The sequence below is a fragment of the Limulus polyphemus genome, unplaced genomic scaffold, assembly GCF_000517525.1.
Source record: "Limulus polyphemus unplaced genomic scaffold, Limulus_polyphemus-2.1.2 Scaffold0, whole genome shotgun sequence".
Classification (NCBI taxonomy): Eukaryota; Metazoa; Arthropoda; class Merostomata; order Xiphosura; family Limulidae; genus Limulus; species Limulus polyphemus.
In genome coordinates, this window is record NW_013665610.1 from 2,318,364 (window position 1) to 2,334,500 (window position 16,137).

Below are 16,137 nucleotides of genomic sequence, written 5' to 3' on the forward strand. Positions count from 1 at the left end.
TTTACTATTAATCTATAGTAAATAATAAAAAATAATATATATATATATATATATATATATATATATATATACCCCAAATGCTCCCCCCACATTCTCTGTGTAACAATGAGAATAACAATTTTATATTTAATTAAAGAGATTCTTTTTGCACATGACCATGCACATAGACACCATCCTGTAGATATAAGGTATTTGAACATCATAAAACATATCATAAAATGACATAAAAGTTACTGAAAATGTCTTTTACAAAAATGCATTGGTATACTCTCACATTATCCTTCTAAGTTGAAGTATTTGTTATAATGACCCCTCTCTGCCATATTTAATATTTTTAAAGATGTTTCTCATACCAAATAATTTTATGTATACAAACAATATAGTTTGTACGATTATGATGAATGGAGTTAATCCATACCTTAATTCTGTTATTAACATTAGTTCTTTTACTATTTTATGATGTTTGAACTTAAAATATGTTCCTGAAATAATGTTTTTTTACCTGAAAATAGCTAACATGGCAGGAATGAACCAACAGTGTTTATTATTTTGTGATTACAAAATTTAATAAACTTAATAGGGTATTTGTTATCCATATGAATGATTTTTGTTTAAGTATTTATAGTGTTTTTTCTATGTTTTATATAACAGTGCTCCTTTAGAGTTGACTTTCAGTTTGACAAGCAAAAGTCCATCAGAACATGTGACTGGACAACTGTCTTTTGTATTTACTTTAGAAAATGGTCCAGGTAAATTTTTCAAATGAAAAGATGCATGGTTCCCATTAGCTTTATTGAACAATAGTTAGGATTTTCATAGTTTGTAAAATTTAATCATTTATTAAACTAATTGTTGATATATTTTAGACAATGTAAAAACAAAGTTATTATCACATCCTGTTATATTCTCATAACTGAAGTTAGATTTCAGAAAAACTGTTTACGTGTTGATCTTTAATTGTTATTAAAAAGGTATGTATTTAACCAGAGTGCAGTTATTTTTCAACTTACAAAGCATTTTGAGAACAATTATGTAAATTTTATTTTAATTCTTTATTATTGTGATATTGAACACTTTATTCTTAACTAGCCCAATATTGTTTTTATTTTGTTTTTGTCAAGAAGAATGTAATCATAAAATGTCAACAACATTAAATTTGTAACCAATTGTCAACAAGAATCTTGTTGAATAACCAAAGATCATTAAGCTAGCTGAGCCTCAACACCCAAAATGAGCACTTATAACATACTAAACTACATATATGCCTGAATACTGGGTTTTTAGTTGACAAAAATCAAATTATGACAGATTTATTATACTTTCAGAAATAAACGAATGGTACTTAATTTTGCTGTTTTAAAGTACATACATGCATATTATATCAGTATTTAAGGTTCTTATAACATACAAAGAACTATTAAGCAGTCTATAATACATGTGATATGCATATTAAGATTAACCTGTTACTAGGTTCACTAACTATATTGACCTAAACGGCTAAAAAAATCTGTCAGATAACTAATTCAGTGTTACATTTTTGCTGGTAACGTACTTTCACTTTTTTTAAATGAAATTAAATAGTATTGTTTACAGAAGATAGTATTTGCACCACATAATAAAGTTTTTAGTGCAAAAACATACCCTGTATTTATCATATTTGACTGATTTACCTAAATTGGGCTATTCTGGTTTAGTGGTTAGGGTGCAAGATTGTGGATCTGAGGGTCCTACGCAAGGGTCGATAACTAGAAAAAAAGCTCCACACATTGAAGCCATGGGAGCATTATAAGAATGATGGTCAAATCCCTTTATTCAATTAGATAGCTCAGAATTTGGCATTAGGTACTGTTGACTAGCTGTCTTCCCTCTATCCAAGAGGTTCCCAGACTGGGAGGGAGGGGGGTGGGATAGTAATTAATCAAAACACACAATACTGTTAAGGTACTAAGTATCTATAAATGCATTGGGTGGGGGACCTCAGAAAGGATTTAGAAGGTTGTGGGAGGCCTTGTATTGAATAAGTTTGGGAACCTATGCTCTAGTCTTATCAGTTCAAAATTAAGGACAGGTCTTGCAGATAGCCCTTAATAAACACAACTTATCTTAAATAACATAAATGCTGAGTATGAAATCATAAGTATAAACACTTCTCCAAAATATATAATTTAAAATAATGATTTTTCTGAAACATTTATGTTTGCCATAAATTGGTACCCCTCCCCTTACCATCTCAGCGGCTCAGTGATAAGTATGAGGGCTTACAAAATGCTAAAAACTGGGTTTTGATAGCTATAGTGGGCAGAGCACAGATAGCTCATTGTGTTGCTTTGTACTTAACAACAAACAAACCATGAATTGGTAGTGGTAGGAAGCATTCTTATTCTATATTTTAAAAAATTCCAGTGTAACATCCTAGTAATTTGTTCTTATTCCATCACATTTGTTGCCCTTTAGATACCTAGAATGAAATAATTAAATATAAGCAAAATTCATTTTGCATCCTTTTTCAATATTTTACCAGTCAGCCACTTACTAGTGTTTTATTCATATAGATCTTGAACTACTTTGTTCTCAGCTTTTTATTTAACTTCACTGTCAGTCTGTAAACATGCTTAGTTTGCTAAAGATATTAACAATAAAGGAATTCTTGAAATATGATAAAAATAACTGTAAAGGTAACCTATTTTAAGTTAGTATAAAATAATACAAGAAGTGTACACATGAAAAACAAATATTTGAAATGTTTCCCCTTCATACATTTCTGAACGTATATGACTTATTAATCTTTTAATGATAATGTAAATAAAACTTAATTCACTGTGTGATCATTGATTTCAAGATAAGCAAAACAGTTGAAAAGGGTACATAATTTTAATGTCTTGGTTTTATTTACCATATTTATTAAAAGTACAAATTCATACAGTGTGGGTAAGTTGTTACTATAAAAATTAACCCATCTGTTTAATCAGTGGATTTAGTCCTATCTTTCTTTACTGACCCAATATGGGTTTCCATTAGGAGTGTATAATAGCATTGTAACTATACCTTTTTTATTACATGCTTCTGCTGAAGAGGTCTTTTTTTTTGCTCAGTACTGATGGTTATCAGGCTGATATGATTTAAACTATTATCAATCTTATTACTAAAAGTGTTGTGCTCTTCCACATAAGGAACTCAAAACACCATAACACTGTCTCATAAACACCTGATATAAATGACAATTCAAGTAAGACTACATATTGCACCCCAGCTGGTTTAATGAGCCTCGGTATTGAGCAAATGTCTTTACTAAAAGCAGCAAACAACAAAGTGTAATTGAAATGTTTTTATATACTCTTCTTATTAGAAACCTGTATTGGATCATTAAAGAATGTTGGTATTTATATGATTATCAGTCTTCTTGTGGTATCATGCATATACTACTACAAGTACAAAAGTTTGTGATACAGTGAATACTCTTTGATCTAAACCTGTTAGGGGAACAATGAGGATTTTAATCTTTTTTTTTTTTTACTTTATCACAAAAAAGTAGATAGAAACTACAAATAACTTTTTTTTTGTGTTTCTTGTTCTTAGCGCAACTTTTTCAGTATTCAGTTGCACTGGTTGTTCTAACAGATGGAATGTTTAATTTGAATGAATAGGGTATAATATATCCCTTTTCAAAAAATATATGGTGAAAGTGAGAATAAATTATGTTTTTAGCTTTTGTTCTACTTGTAAAGTAAATGATGCTAAATAATGATCAGCACTATTGATGTAATATTAAGATTTATTTATCTTTTGCCAATATATATTGAGATATTTGTAGCTAATGTTATATTTATAAAGCATTCAATAAGTTAGTAAATAAAAAGACATTCTATTTTAACAAATACCGTATTATTAGGACTTTCAAATTTTAAATGAAAAATTGTTTAAGTTAGAATTTACAAGTATGCAAGAAAAAATGTATACTGACGATTATTAAATTTTTTCTTTGTTAAAATATATTAACTTTAAAGCACCCCAGCAATATAATTAATAAATTATTGAAAAAAACTATTATTGGGGGTTGTAATTATAATTTTTAAAGTCAATTAAAATGTTGTTAGTGTATTTTGTAATTATATTTCAAAATGATTAAGTAAAAATTAAAGTACACAAGTGTGTGACAGTCACCTAAAAAAGTAAGATCTCAGTTTTATTTGAGTTTTCAGAGTTTGTAACAAGTGGAATTTTGATATTTTTTCTTTCAGTTGATCCATGGACACACATACGTCAGGTTCATAATCCTCTTTATGTCTCAGACCTTCCAACTGGTCAGGAAGGGTCATCTCTTCCCACCACACCAGTTCATCACCCTCCTCAAATAACCAGTAGGGCCACTTCAATACCTAATGGGAATATCCCTCAACCTCCCACCAGCCAAAATCTTCCAGAGCCACTAACTCGAACAGAGTCAGGCCCCATGGTTTCACAAAAGCCTTCTCATGCTATGTCTTCTCGACTTTCAGTAGGTGGTTCATCTCAAATTTCAAGTGGTAATGGAGCTCATGCTTCAAATGGAAGCATTGGGGTGGCATTTACTAACCCAGAATATGTGTTACAAAGTGCAACAGAAATATTATCTTCTTGTTCTCAGGGTTTTTCTAAACCTCCAGATATTCCTCCACCATTGCCACCCAAACAGAAAACCCGCAGACACCATGGTCATAAACCACTAGAACGTATGAAAGCTTTAAACCCTAACAATAGCTCAGGCAGTCAGGAAGTTGCAAGTAGTGGTAGCGATACTACCCGATCTCTGTTATCAGAGGCTAGGCATGTACGTCCCGAAGACAGCTTCCTTCTGGAAATAGTTGATACAGATGAACAGAATGGTTTGTCTAGCACAGAGGAAGGATTAACACATAGTCTGGAATCTGATGAAAGTCTGGGAAGTATTCCGCCCTCAACCTCCATGATGTCTTTTGAGGAGGAGGACACAAGTCCACCACCTCCTCCCCAACGTGAGCCAGGTGCCTCAAGACCATCAGTTCTTCCAGTTTCACCACCACATCGTGTGGAAGACTTGCCAGCTGATGCAGATCAGCAGTCTCCTGTGAGTGAGATTGCCCAAAGGACCCCTCCACCTCCTGTACCAAGCAGGGCTGCACCTTTAGCCACACCTGAACATGACTCTATTCAAGAAAGTGTGCCTTCACTGGAAAACATACATGATTCTATCCTTGAGACTCCTGAAGAGAGTGCATTTGAGCTAGATGCTGCTTTAGAAGTGGCTGATTCTGTTGACATTGATGAGCTAAACTCAGTAGTGAGCTCAGAGGACCTACCTGTTAGTGAAACTGTTAGTGAAAGGACAGAAATGGAAGGACCCAAAGCAGAAGATACTGAAGCAGCATCTGGAACAGTGACCTCACCTCCTGGCTCCATTAGTCCCTCACAAACCATTAGCTGCAGTGACCATGAAGATATTAACACTGATGGTTCTGTGGGTGGCCCAAGTGTTAACATGTCTGATTCAGAAACCTCTTGGTCTGGTGGTGGTGAAAATGAGGACACAGCTGATTATCCTGAAGAATATGTTTGTGATTCAACTTCTACAGGAACAGAGACTGCAGGCAGTCCAGAAATAGAAGAGGTTATTACTTATTCAAATGGAACAGTTACCCAGTCAGTGAACGAAATTTATGACCAGAGCAGTGAACCAACAACTGTTGTGGAACCACACCATACAGAAGAATTGTGTACAGAAACCCAAGAAAGAACTCCAGTAGTAGAATGTAGAGAAACTAGAGATATCTATGAAGTTGAACAAATGAACTCTCAAGTTAGCACTGCAGCAGCTCCTGTCAGGGAGCAAAGTGACAGTGTAGAGTTTTCAGATGTGTGTACTCCTTTGCTTCAGTGTCCTCCCACCCCTACTCATCACCCTCATCCAAGACTCCATGCAACAATTGATGTCAGCCATCCGCTGTGGGAAACTAGGAGACCCATTACAAGGTAATTTTTAAATGCAGTTGACATAAGTTTGATAATTTTGAGTTTTTAGTGGTTTTAGCACTTGTAGAAATAAAAATCCTTTAAATTGTTAGAAATAACATTTTTAATGGCAATAAGCTTAAAATATCTTTCTTTCATTCAATTTTGTAACAAATTGTGTTTGAGAGCTTTATATGTTATACTTATACATCTACTGTGCTTTTGTTTGTCCTATTAAACTTCAGAATACAGTAACAGTTTTGATATAAAGATCATTAAGTGTTGTTACAGATTCAGTAAAAAAGAAAATATTACACACACAATGTTCATATTACATCATTTACAAATGAAAATAAGCTGTCGTTTATTTGCAATATTTGTCTTTCTGTTTGTTGAGTAATATTACTTTATACTTTAGTGCTGTCGTAAATAACATATTTTCTATTGTAAGCAATATATAATCTTTCATGTGTTTGAGATAAAAATCTAAAAAGAATCCAGTAATATTTAATTTTGCATTGGATCAGAAAAGTTAGTTAAAAATTAAGTTTCTTACTTAGTAAAAAAAACCAGCCAGTATAATGAAAAAGAATTGGATATAAAGACAAACTCAAAGCAAAAGTCAATATAAGTTTGCTTCACAAAGTAAGTAATAATCAGATCATAACTAAAATACAGTAAAGTGTATTTTTTCAGGTTAGAAAATGGGAAAATTAATCTTGATGAGTTAGTGCAACTGTGGGGAGTATTATGTTTAGAAGTTTTGTTCATATGGAGGAATTAGTTATGTAAATGTTTTAATATTATTAATAACAAAATTCACAAATTGTATTTTTTTTATTAGTAACAACAAAAACATTTGAAATCAGAAAAATGTTGCATTTGATCATCTTTTTTTTTTCTATTTAGCAAAGAGATTAATGAAATATCTTTAAAAGGTGCTTGAAAGAAAAGTATAGTAAAACTATTTGAATGAGGTATTTTAGCTGACATTTTTCCAATGAAAAGGAAGTTGTCTTTGCAATTTGCCCTCAGTGATATTCTTGTAAAGCTAGTATGAAGAAGCAGATATTACAAATTTAATAAAAACTTCTGGTAGCTTTAATTAGTTGTTATTTTCCACATTGTAAATGATATATGCTGCTAATTTAGAAGTGTATTTAATATTCAATGGTTTAACATCGTTAACGTTTTGGTCTTTATTTAGTCAGTCCTGGTTACCCATAGGAACACCTAGCCTCACTGATGGATCAAGTAGCTCCTGGTCACAATCTGGTAACCATGCTCCATCCACACGACTTCCCTCTATTCCAGAACGAACTATTCGGTTTCAGAGAGTGGAGTTGGAGGAACCTTTGCCACAAAGTAAGTTTGAAACCATAATTAAGTGTAATTTTATATACATATATATAAATAAAAGATTCACATAGATCTTTGAAATATCGGAAACTCGCATAAAATGACCTCTTAAAAATTTCAATACTGGTGGTTTTGGAAAATAGGCTGTTTTTAATTCCTTGTTTTGTAGAAATGTCTGAAATATCAATCTTAATGTAAAAAAAAAAAAAATCCTCCTTGAAATAATCAGCTTATCAAAAAATTAAAGAAAAAAATTCTGGTTATTGGAGTTAGGTTTGTTTATATTATGTGTTTGATTTTGTGAATCTCGTGCCTCATGAGACCTGAGACTGCGGCAGTTTCTGCCTGGCTGGCACATTTGATTTAGGAAGATGTAAATTTTTAGTCTGCATGGTAGGGATTAAGAATTCCTAACAATTTGAGAAAGGGTCCTGAAAAGGTAGTGAAATCTATAAGCATATTTAAGAGACATCGTGATAATTACAGGGAATAGTGTACAAAAGGGACCTCTCTCTCCAAATTCTTCTTACCTATAATCAAAAGTAAATCTTTAAAAATATTCTGATATATAATCTAGCCTTCTAAGACAGTGGAATTGTGTGATTTGGAATGTATGTTTTGATTCATTTAAATCAATGTATATTCACATGTTCAGACAGTATTTATGTTGAGAAGAATGTTCTTGTGCAACCCTGATATCCGAGGTATTTAATTACCATACAAAAAATGTTGATAAAGCAAAATATTATTGTCTTTTCAGATTGGGAGGCTCGTATCGACACCCATGGCCGTATCTTTTATATAGATCATTTAAATCGAACAACAACGTGGAATCGACCAACAGGATCCCAGCAGCCATCAGTTGGAGCAACAAATGAACTTCAGCGTCAACAGTTAGATCGCAGGTAAGTTAAGGCTCTAACATTATATATATTATGTTAATAAAGAATCATTTTAATAAATATATATATATATATATATATAGTTTTGTTTATGGGATTAGAATATATAATTTTTTGTCTATTAGATTGCTAAAAAGTTAAAGCTTTGTTTAATAAGTTGTTAGGCTACAGGTAAGTCAAAGATAAGTCTCTAAATTTAAAGCAAAGTAATTGTGTGTTTAAGATAGAATAAAAATTGAGGATCTGTTGTTTTAAGTATGGAACTAGAAACAGGTTAGAGTAATTCCTAGTAATTAGTGATGTGGATTAATGCAGGGTGCATTATTTTAATACAATGATAAAATTCTGGAAAATATATTTATGTTGCAATATGATTTAATGTAACTTGTAAACACAATATACGTGGCATTGTTTTTAAGTTTGTAGTATTAGTGGATGAATAGCCATAACAGTAACAAACTATAGATTTAAAAAATGGTGAAATTATAATTTATGTAACTTATTGTTTTTATGGTGTGAATTCTTTATCTTTGTTTAACACTGTAATGATATAAGATTGTATTTGATCAGAAAATATCTGGCATATGTGAAAGAAATTGTAGTTTTGGTCTTATTTTGAATTGCATGTTAAAACTTTTTATTAGCTACTATTAATGCTAATATGCCATATATACAAGTTATGATCCACTTCATATATATTGTAAAGTCCAGTTGAAATTTTCTGTAGCTATTTTTAAGGTGTGAAATTCTTATTTATATGTATGTTAGAGGTGTGTGTATATAATTAATAGCTTTGACTGTTACATTTCAGGTTTTATCTAAAAACAGTACTGTTTTTTAATGAATTACTTATGCCTATTAATGTTACAGATATCAAAGCATTAGGAGAACCATTACATCTCGCATGCATGATGCTTCTTCCTCTGTTTCATCATTGTCATCTGCTGCCTCGGTGCCTTCCTCAAACAGTGTTAATAACAGACGAGCTCAGCTACTTAATTCGCCACCTTTGCGCTTCCTTTCTAGATCTGATTTCTTTAGTGTTTTACACATGAATGATGTGAGTAGACCAACAGTTGTATGTTATTATTTAGTTTTTTTAAAGATGGTACAGTATATTCGAGTTCTTTAGTACTATCAGCATACTATCATATGGCTTATGAATAATTAATCATCATCACTGCATTTGATATTGTCTAAGTTTTAAAAGAGTCTAAACCTTTGTGATTGAAGGCATTTAGGCAAGTAAACCAGTGACTGAATTTGAACTAAGAGAATAATTTTTGTTACAGCTCTGCCTTGGCTTTGTAAAAATAATAGTTGAAAACATTTTGAAAGAAAAATTATTTATACACGTATTTTTAATTGATTAAAAACTTTTTTAAAAGAGTATGTAAATTTAATAGTTTCTAGATTATATTTAAATAAAAAATGTACAGAAAGATTATATGATGTAATTTTAAACACAACAGGTACAATTAGAATGTTATCTGAAATGACGTCACATAATAAGAATTCACTTGTTCTCCTCATTGGAAAGATCTTTAGTGTATGTTACATTTATTTTGAGTTTCTGAAATCCCCATTTTTTTCATCTTGAAAGTGATCTCATGATTCTATATCATTCTTTCTGTTTATTATTTATTCTGTTTTTAGACTATTTTTTAAAAATAGATACTAATATATAATGTGTAAGATATTGACATTATTAATACTGCAGGAAGCCCTAGCTGCTTACAACAGTAGTTCCTCCTTGAAACACATGATCACTAAGATTAGAAGAGATCCTTCTACATTTGAGAGGTAAGATACTGTGAAATCAGAGGCTGTTCTAGCTTCTTAACTCTAATTAATATGAAATGCTGTTGTTATACAAATGTTTTTCTTTCGAAATAATAAAGAATCTCATATGAAAACAAATTATTTGAGTATTTTTTTGGAAAGTATTTTCAATTACAGTGGAACAATAACACATTAAAACTTTTTAGTACAATAACTGTTTGTACATAGTGTTGTTTTTGACTGAAATATGAGTGTTTTATTTGTGTAAGTGTGAAAATGTAATATTTTTGAATACTGCTTTCACTGATATTGATAATAGTATTATGTTGGTTTCAAGCAAAACTGACTCATCACCACTTTTTAGTTATTAATTTAAACATGAAAATACTAAACATTTTTGTCAGGTACCAACACAATCGAGATTTAGTAAGTTTGCTGAACAAATTTGCCGACTTAGAGAGAGATCTTCCTCGAGGATGGGAGTCAAAACATGATCGAAGTGGCAAGGTACAAAATTATTTTACTTATTGATTAATAAAAATGTTAGTTTCTTTAGTTGTTGTTGCTGTTTTAATTTTCTTTTAATGTGATAATCACCTAATGATGAGGGTAGTAATGGTTCAATCTGATATGCAAACCTTCTAGCTACAGCTTTCTCTGGGATTTTGCCAATGGTGATTTGTGGGACAGTAATTTAATAGCCTTTAAAATGAGAGTGATTCTTCATGGACTTTGGTAAAGATTTGATAAAGGCACCAGTCTATATTTCAGGAATGCTACCCATTGCCCAGCTGCATTGATACTCTGACACTTAACTTCAATAAGCTGTCTTCTGTAAGCTTCTTAAAAGTGGAGATTCTTATATCATCTGGACTTGGAGTTAAATCTTTAGATATATTTATAACCCTATGTATCTAATCAAAGCTGACGATGGCTTCCAATTTTCCACATGATGTGCTGTGTTGTCTTTCATAAACACATTAGTGATTAAGATTTGTGTGAATACTGTCAGTGAGCTATAAGGATGTTTTATAGTTTGCAGTGAGAATTTAGTTTCTTAAGAGAGTGTGATGTCAAGGCGGTGTTTGCTTCCCCCTGATATTGCAGTAACCTTTAAGAATATGAGACTGACAAAGTCTTATGCACATTCTTAGCATATGTCATTTACCAGTTCAGTGCTTGGGCATCAGTATTCCTATTCTTCTGTTTCTGCAGATCTGTCAAGGTCCCTCAATGAGCACGAGAGCTCTGTTGTTCCTGCAGACATTTGTCTGGGCACTATTTATTTTAATGTTTTGTTAATAGGCAATACATTAACCACTTGCTGTTCATAATTCCTGTTCCTAGGCCTGTCCTCCTTAACTTAGCATGCAAGTGACAGTGGGCCACTAGGGTGTAACAGTACTTTCCCAAAACCATACACCAATCAGTACTGTCTCTAACCAGTAACTAGGCATCTTTGTGTTGTTTCTACCATCTAGTGTAGTGAAGTTTCCTCTTTGATTGGTAATTTGTCAACCTAACCTGTATGTGTGGCACAACTTGGTACAGCTTGTTGGCCTTTGATCTAATATTTCAGACATTAACCCACCCTTATGTTGCACACAAGTAGGCTCCAGGCAGTTTAACATTAAGACTGATCTTACCAGTAGATTAATCCTTATTTCGGACTTGCTGCTATCCAGAATTACTAAAGCTAAACTCTAGAAAGCTAACAATAGATATGTAATTGATCAAGTGGCAGTTTTGTACTTCTACTTACAGTCCAACTAAATTAAACACTAAATCTATAACTGACACATAGTAACAGTGTAATATTAAATATTTTCCTAATTTTTCCCTTATATTTGATATAGTTTCTATGTTGTTGTTTTTTGCTGTCAACATCAGTAATGTATTTCCAATAGCACTGGGCACAGTGAATTTATGAACATCCATTAATATTCATCTGATAATATAGTATCATATGAAATATAAATAAAATAATTTTAACTTGTGCATTTAAATAATTAAACTGTGTTGGGGTAAAAAAAAAACAATTACAATCAAACTTACTGACCAAAGTTCTCTGACCCTAGCCAATCTCAATTAATGACAGTTTTCTCAAAGTCGTTCACATAGTCAAAGTGGACTCTGAAGCACAGAAATAAACAAAAGTTAAATCTCCTTCCTGCAGTATTCACAATTTGTCAAACACAACATCTAGTTGGTCTCAGCCAAGACCAGGTATCATCCATGCCTTCCAACTAGAAAGTTCAAATTCTGGTCCTCCACGCATCAGAAACAGTCCTGATCAGAAGTCCTCTTGAGGTGGTAGCAGATTAGAACCAATAATAATAAAGAAAAATAGGCACAAAAATTTGTCATTGGTTTGTAGTAATTAAAGAAAAGAATTTTCTTTTGCTAATAATCATGACAACAATTGAATTGCATTCACCACAGCCTTACCATAAATATAAATTACTTACAGTTTAGATATGAATTTGTAAGTTCTGAATCATCTAATGACAAACTTCTGTAGTGTAAAATATGTTAATCCAGAACACTACTTAGAAGTTACTAATAGTGTCTGCTTGTGTTTTACAGCAATTTTTCATTGATCATACAACAAGGAGTACCACTTTCATTGATCCTCGTTTGCCAGTAGAAGTGCCCTACATAAATCCTCACCGGTTAGCTGTACCCCTGAATCGGAGAAGAAGTCGAAGTGCTGGTGAAGAAGAGATTCGACTTGAAGGTGTTGCAAGGGTTAGTAGCTGTTTATCTCATAGTTGAGATGATACTTGCACCAAAATGGAAAAAAAGTTATTGAGAAATTTGTAATTGCATGTGGAGAGAAAGTGTTTCCACTATTTTATTTCTTTTTCTGTGATCATGTTTTTGAAAAAGAAAAATGTTGCTTTTGAATCTCAAAAACACACTCTCTCATATTGAACTGTTGTATGAGGTGAGATGCATGCTGGGAAAATTGTAGTTAAACCAATACATAATCAGTTACCATTTTACTGGTCACTAAAGACCAATTAAGGTAGGAATGTGTACAAAAATTGTAAAATAATAGTTCATTCTTTTACTTACATCAGCAGACAAGGGAAAGGTGAATGATAGACATAGATAAATTACATGTGTAAAATAAGTTTACGTTTTAAAAATTATAAAGCTGGAATTCACATTAAAAAGTTAAAATATTGGTCTCATAAGCTCTATGACTGATTCAAATACGAAGTGAATGTAAATTGTATATGAACAAACCAATAATGTCAAACAAATAGTGAAGATTTTAAGATGAAACTGATTTTGCAGTTATTGAAATGGTAATAATATAGATAAGTATTTTATCAATATAGGATGTCTTGATATTATTGGGGTGGGGATAATTTGAGCATGTGCTATAAAGGTTAATCTTTAACTGTCAAGAGTAGTACTGAATGGTACTATGTTCATCAGGCGTATTCCAACAGTCATACATCAACACAAACTAGTGCTATCAAGAGTAGTACTGAATAGTACTATGTTCATCAGGCGTATTCCAACAGTCATATATCAACACAAACTAGTGCTATCAAGAGTAGTACTGAATGGTACTATGTTCATCAGGCGTATTCTAACAGTCATACATCAACACAAACTAGTGCTATCAAGAGTAGTACTGAATAGTACTATGTTCATCAGGCATATTCCAACAGTCATACATCAACACAAACTAGTGCTATCAAGAGCAGTACTGAATAGTACTATGTTCATCAGGCGTATTCCAACAGTCATATATCAACACACTTACTAAACCTAGTGCTGTTTAAATGATGTAGGTAATGGGTAATGAATCGTTTTTTTAATAGTGTCACAAGCTTCATACACCATTAATTATGAAATATTGGATCAAAATGGGCCTGGCATGGCCAGGTGGTTAGGGCACTCGACTCGCAAGCTCAGGGTCGTGGGTTTGAATCCCCGTCACACCAAACATGCTCTCTTTTTCAGCCATGGGGCATTATAGTGTGACGGTCAATCCCACTATTCGTTGGTAAAAGAGTTGGCGGTGGGTGATGATGACTAGCTGCTTTCCCTCTAATCTTACACTGCTAAATTAGGGATGGCTGGTGCAGATAGCCCTTGTGTAGCTTTGGGTGAAATTCAAAACAAACAAACAAGCATCAAAATGCTTGTACAGTTCTTGATCAGGTTAGTAGAAGAAAGTTACGGAGGGCTTAAATAGTGAAACATTGATGAGGCTATAAGAGATATGAGGCATGTGGAATATTGGAATATATAGAATTGCAAGTCAAAATACAAGTTGAGTAGAAGAGTGTTGAAACTGGCTAAAAATGAGAGCTATATGTTATAAGAATGTGTGTTGATAATGATTAACAGTGTAATAACAATATTTGTAGTTTACCAATTTCAGTTCCTTGTTCTGTGTTTAATTTCAAATATGTCAAATGAATATGGAAGGTTTTCTTTATTTTTTTGATTTATTCTGAGTGAACTTTGGTCTTGAGTAGCAGCAGAATCATAATTTATCTAATGCCAAGACGTTGGGGCATTTTCAGCTGTTATGGAGTCTTAACTATGTTTTTTTTACACTGGCATGTTTCGTTCAATGGCAGAACAAGTATTGTGATGTAGTAGAGTAACAGAGAAGTCCAATAATATTTTAACCTTTTTTAAAGTACTGCAATTAGCATTGAAAAGTGGTGCTTTTAACTTACAAGTTTTCCTTTCATGAATAAATACACCAATTTCACATTATTTTATATGGTTCAGATTCTGCTTTACCTAAATAAACATGAATCACTGATAGATGGTGATTTGTGCTTGTGCATTTTGGTGATAAATCTTTTGTAAACTATATGTATGAGAAAACTGAGATTTATTGTTTAATAAAGTACATGGGAAAGTTTGAATACATATGACTTGTGTAACTACAAACTTTGCTATTATTAGTTGCCAACTTGGTAAGCACTTGATAATATACAGACTGAAAATTTGATGTTGATGTTGACCAGCAAAAAATTTGTTATCAGAGGTACATTAGGAGAGAAGTAGCAAAATTGAATGTTAATTTTTGGCCCATGGTCTCTGAAGCTTAAAGTAGAATCTTATTGTTCTCTCAGTTTTCATTTGCATTATACATATATATTTTCACAGTTGCATTAGAGAGGAATAGCTGTGACAAATATAGAAATATAAAACAGAAAATATCTTTTATTAACCCTTTCGAGATAGGGTCACAGGTGAAAGGCCATGTCATCTCATTTGTTGACTCGCATTCAAAATTTTATTGAACTACTATTTCATGAATTTATGTCAGTAACTTTGGTATCAAACTGTAGATTATAATTCAAATTTTAGTATTATATATTACTCAATTTCTTAATTTAAAAGCAAATATTAAAAAACACAGATGAACATCGATTTTTGTATGTCACGTGGTATGTTGAATGCAGTACTGGTTCAAATTAGATGTTTGTGAAGTCAAAATACAAAGTCTATAGTTTTGTATGAATTAGAAACTCAAATTACTGATATTGAAAAGCTAGAATATAAAAGAAGAGTCTCTTATCTTTTCAATTTGCTAAGATATTGCTCATGTAATAAATGAAACACAGTGGCACCCCACCCATCTCCTTCCATTTTTGGAAATGCTCCCTTACATATATATATACTTACTTCTATATATGACATGAATAACCAATCAGAAGCTCAGAATGCCCTCCTAGTGGTTTTCTCAGCCTTTCTACTGTTCCTTCTGCTATTTCTTTCTTTTGAATCAAGATTTCAATGAGGTAGGTTGTGTCTTTAGTCTGCTCAAAATTTCATATTTTTTAGAATAAAATACATCTTAGTTACTAAGCTTGATAAATTTTAGTGGAATTCTATGGTATTAATGTAGTAATTTGTGATATTTCAGTTATTCAAATGTATATATAAAACCTAAAAAATATTATTTTGTTTCATATCCTCCATGTGCAAAATTTTTAAAGGCTTAGCAACCTACGTCAAGGAGCAACTGAGTACAAAGGTCGTAACTAAAAAAAATAATTTCAAAATAGCAATAATCTATATATTTCAAATACGGTCACATTTCAATCATTATATATATATATATATATATATATATATATATATA

General features: G+C 32.0%; 1 protein-coding gene across 2 annotated transcripts in view; it reads left to right on the forward strand.

Moving 5' to 3' along the window:
• Positions 1–16,137, forward strand: part of LOC106458041 (E3 ubiquitin-protein ligase HECW2-like) — a 104,166-nt gene that overhangs the window by 59,590 nt on the left and 28,439 nt on the right. For both annotated transcript variants that reach the window (XM_022379587.1, XM_013917601.2), the window contains 8 exons: positions 652–749; positions 4,239–5,985; positions 7,172–7,329; positions 8,084–8,228; positions 9,096–9,285; positions 9,946–10,028; positions 10,412–10,514; positions 12,594–12,755. In XM_022379587.1, coding sequence (XP_022235295.1) covers positions 652–749; positions 4,239–5,985; positions 7,172–7,329; positions 8,084–8,228; positions 9,096–9,285; positions 9,946–10,028; positions 10,412–10,514; positions 12,594–12,755 — 2,686 coding nt within the window. The remainder of the gene's footprint in view (positions 1–651; positions 750–4,238; positions 5,986–7,171; positions 7,330–8,083; positions 8,229–9,095; positions 9,286–9,945; positions 10,029–10,411; positions 10,515–12,593; positions 12,756–16,137) is intronic.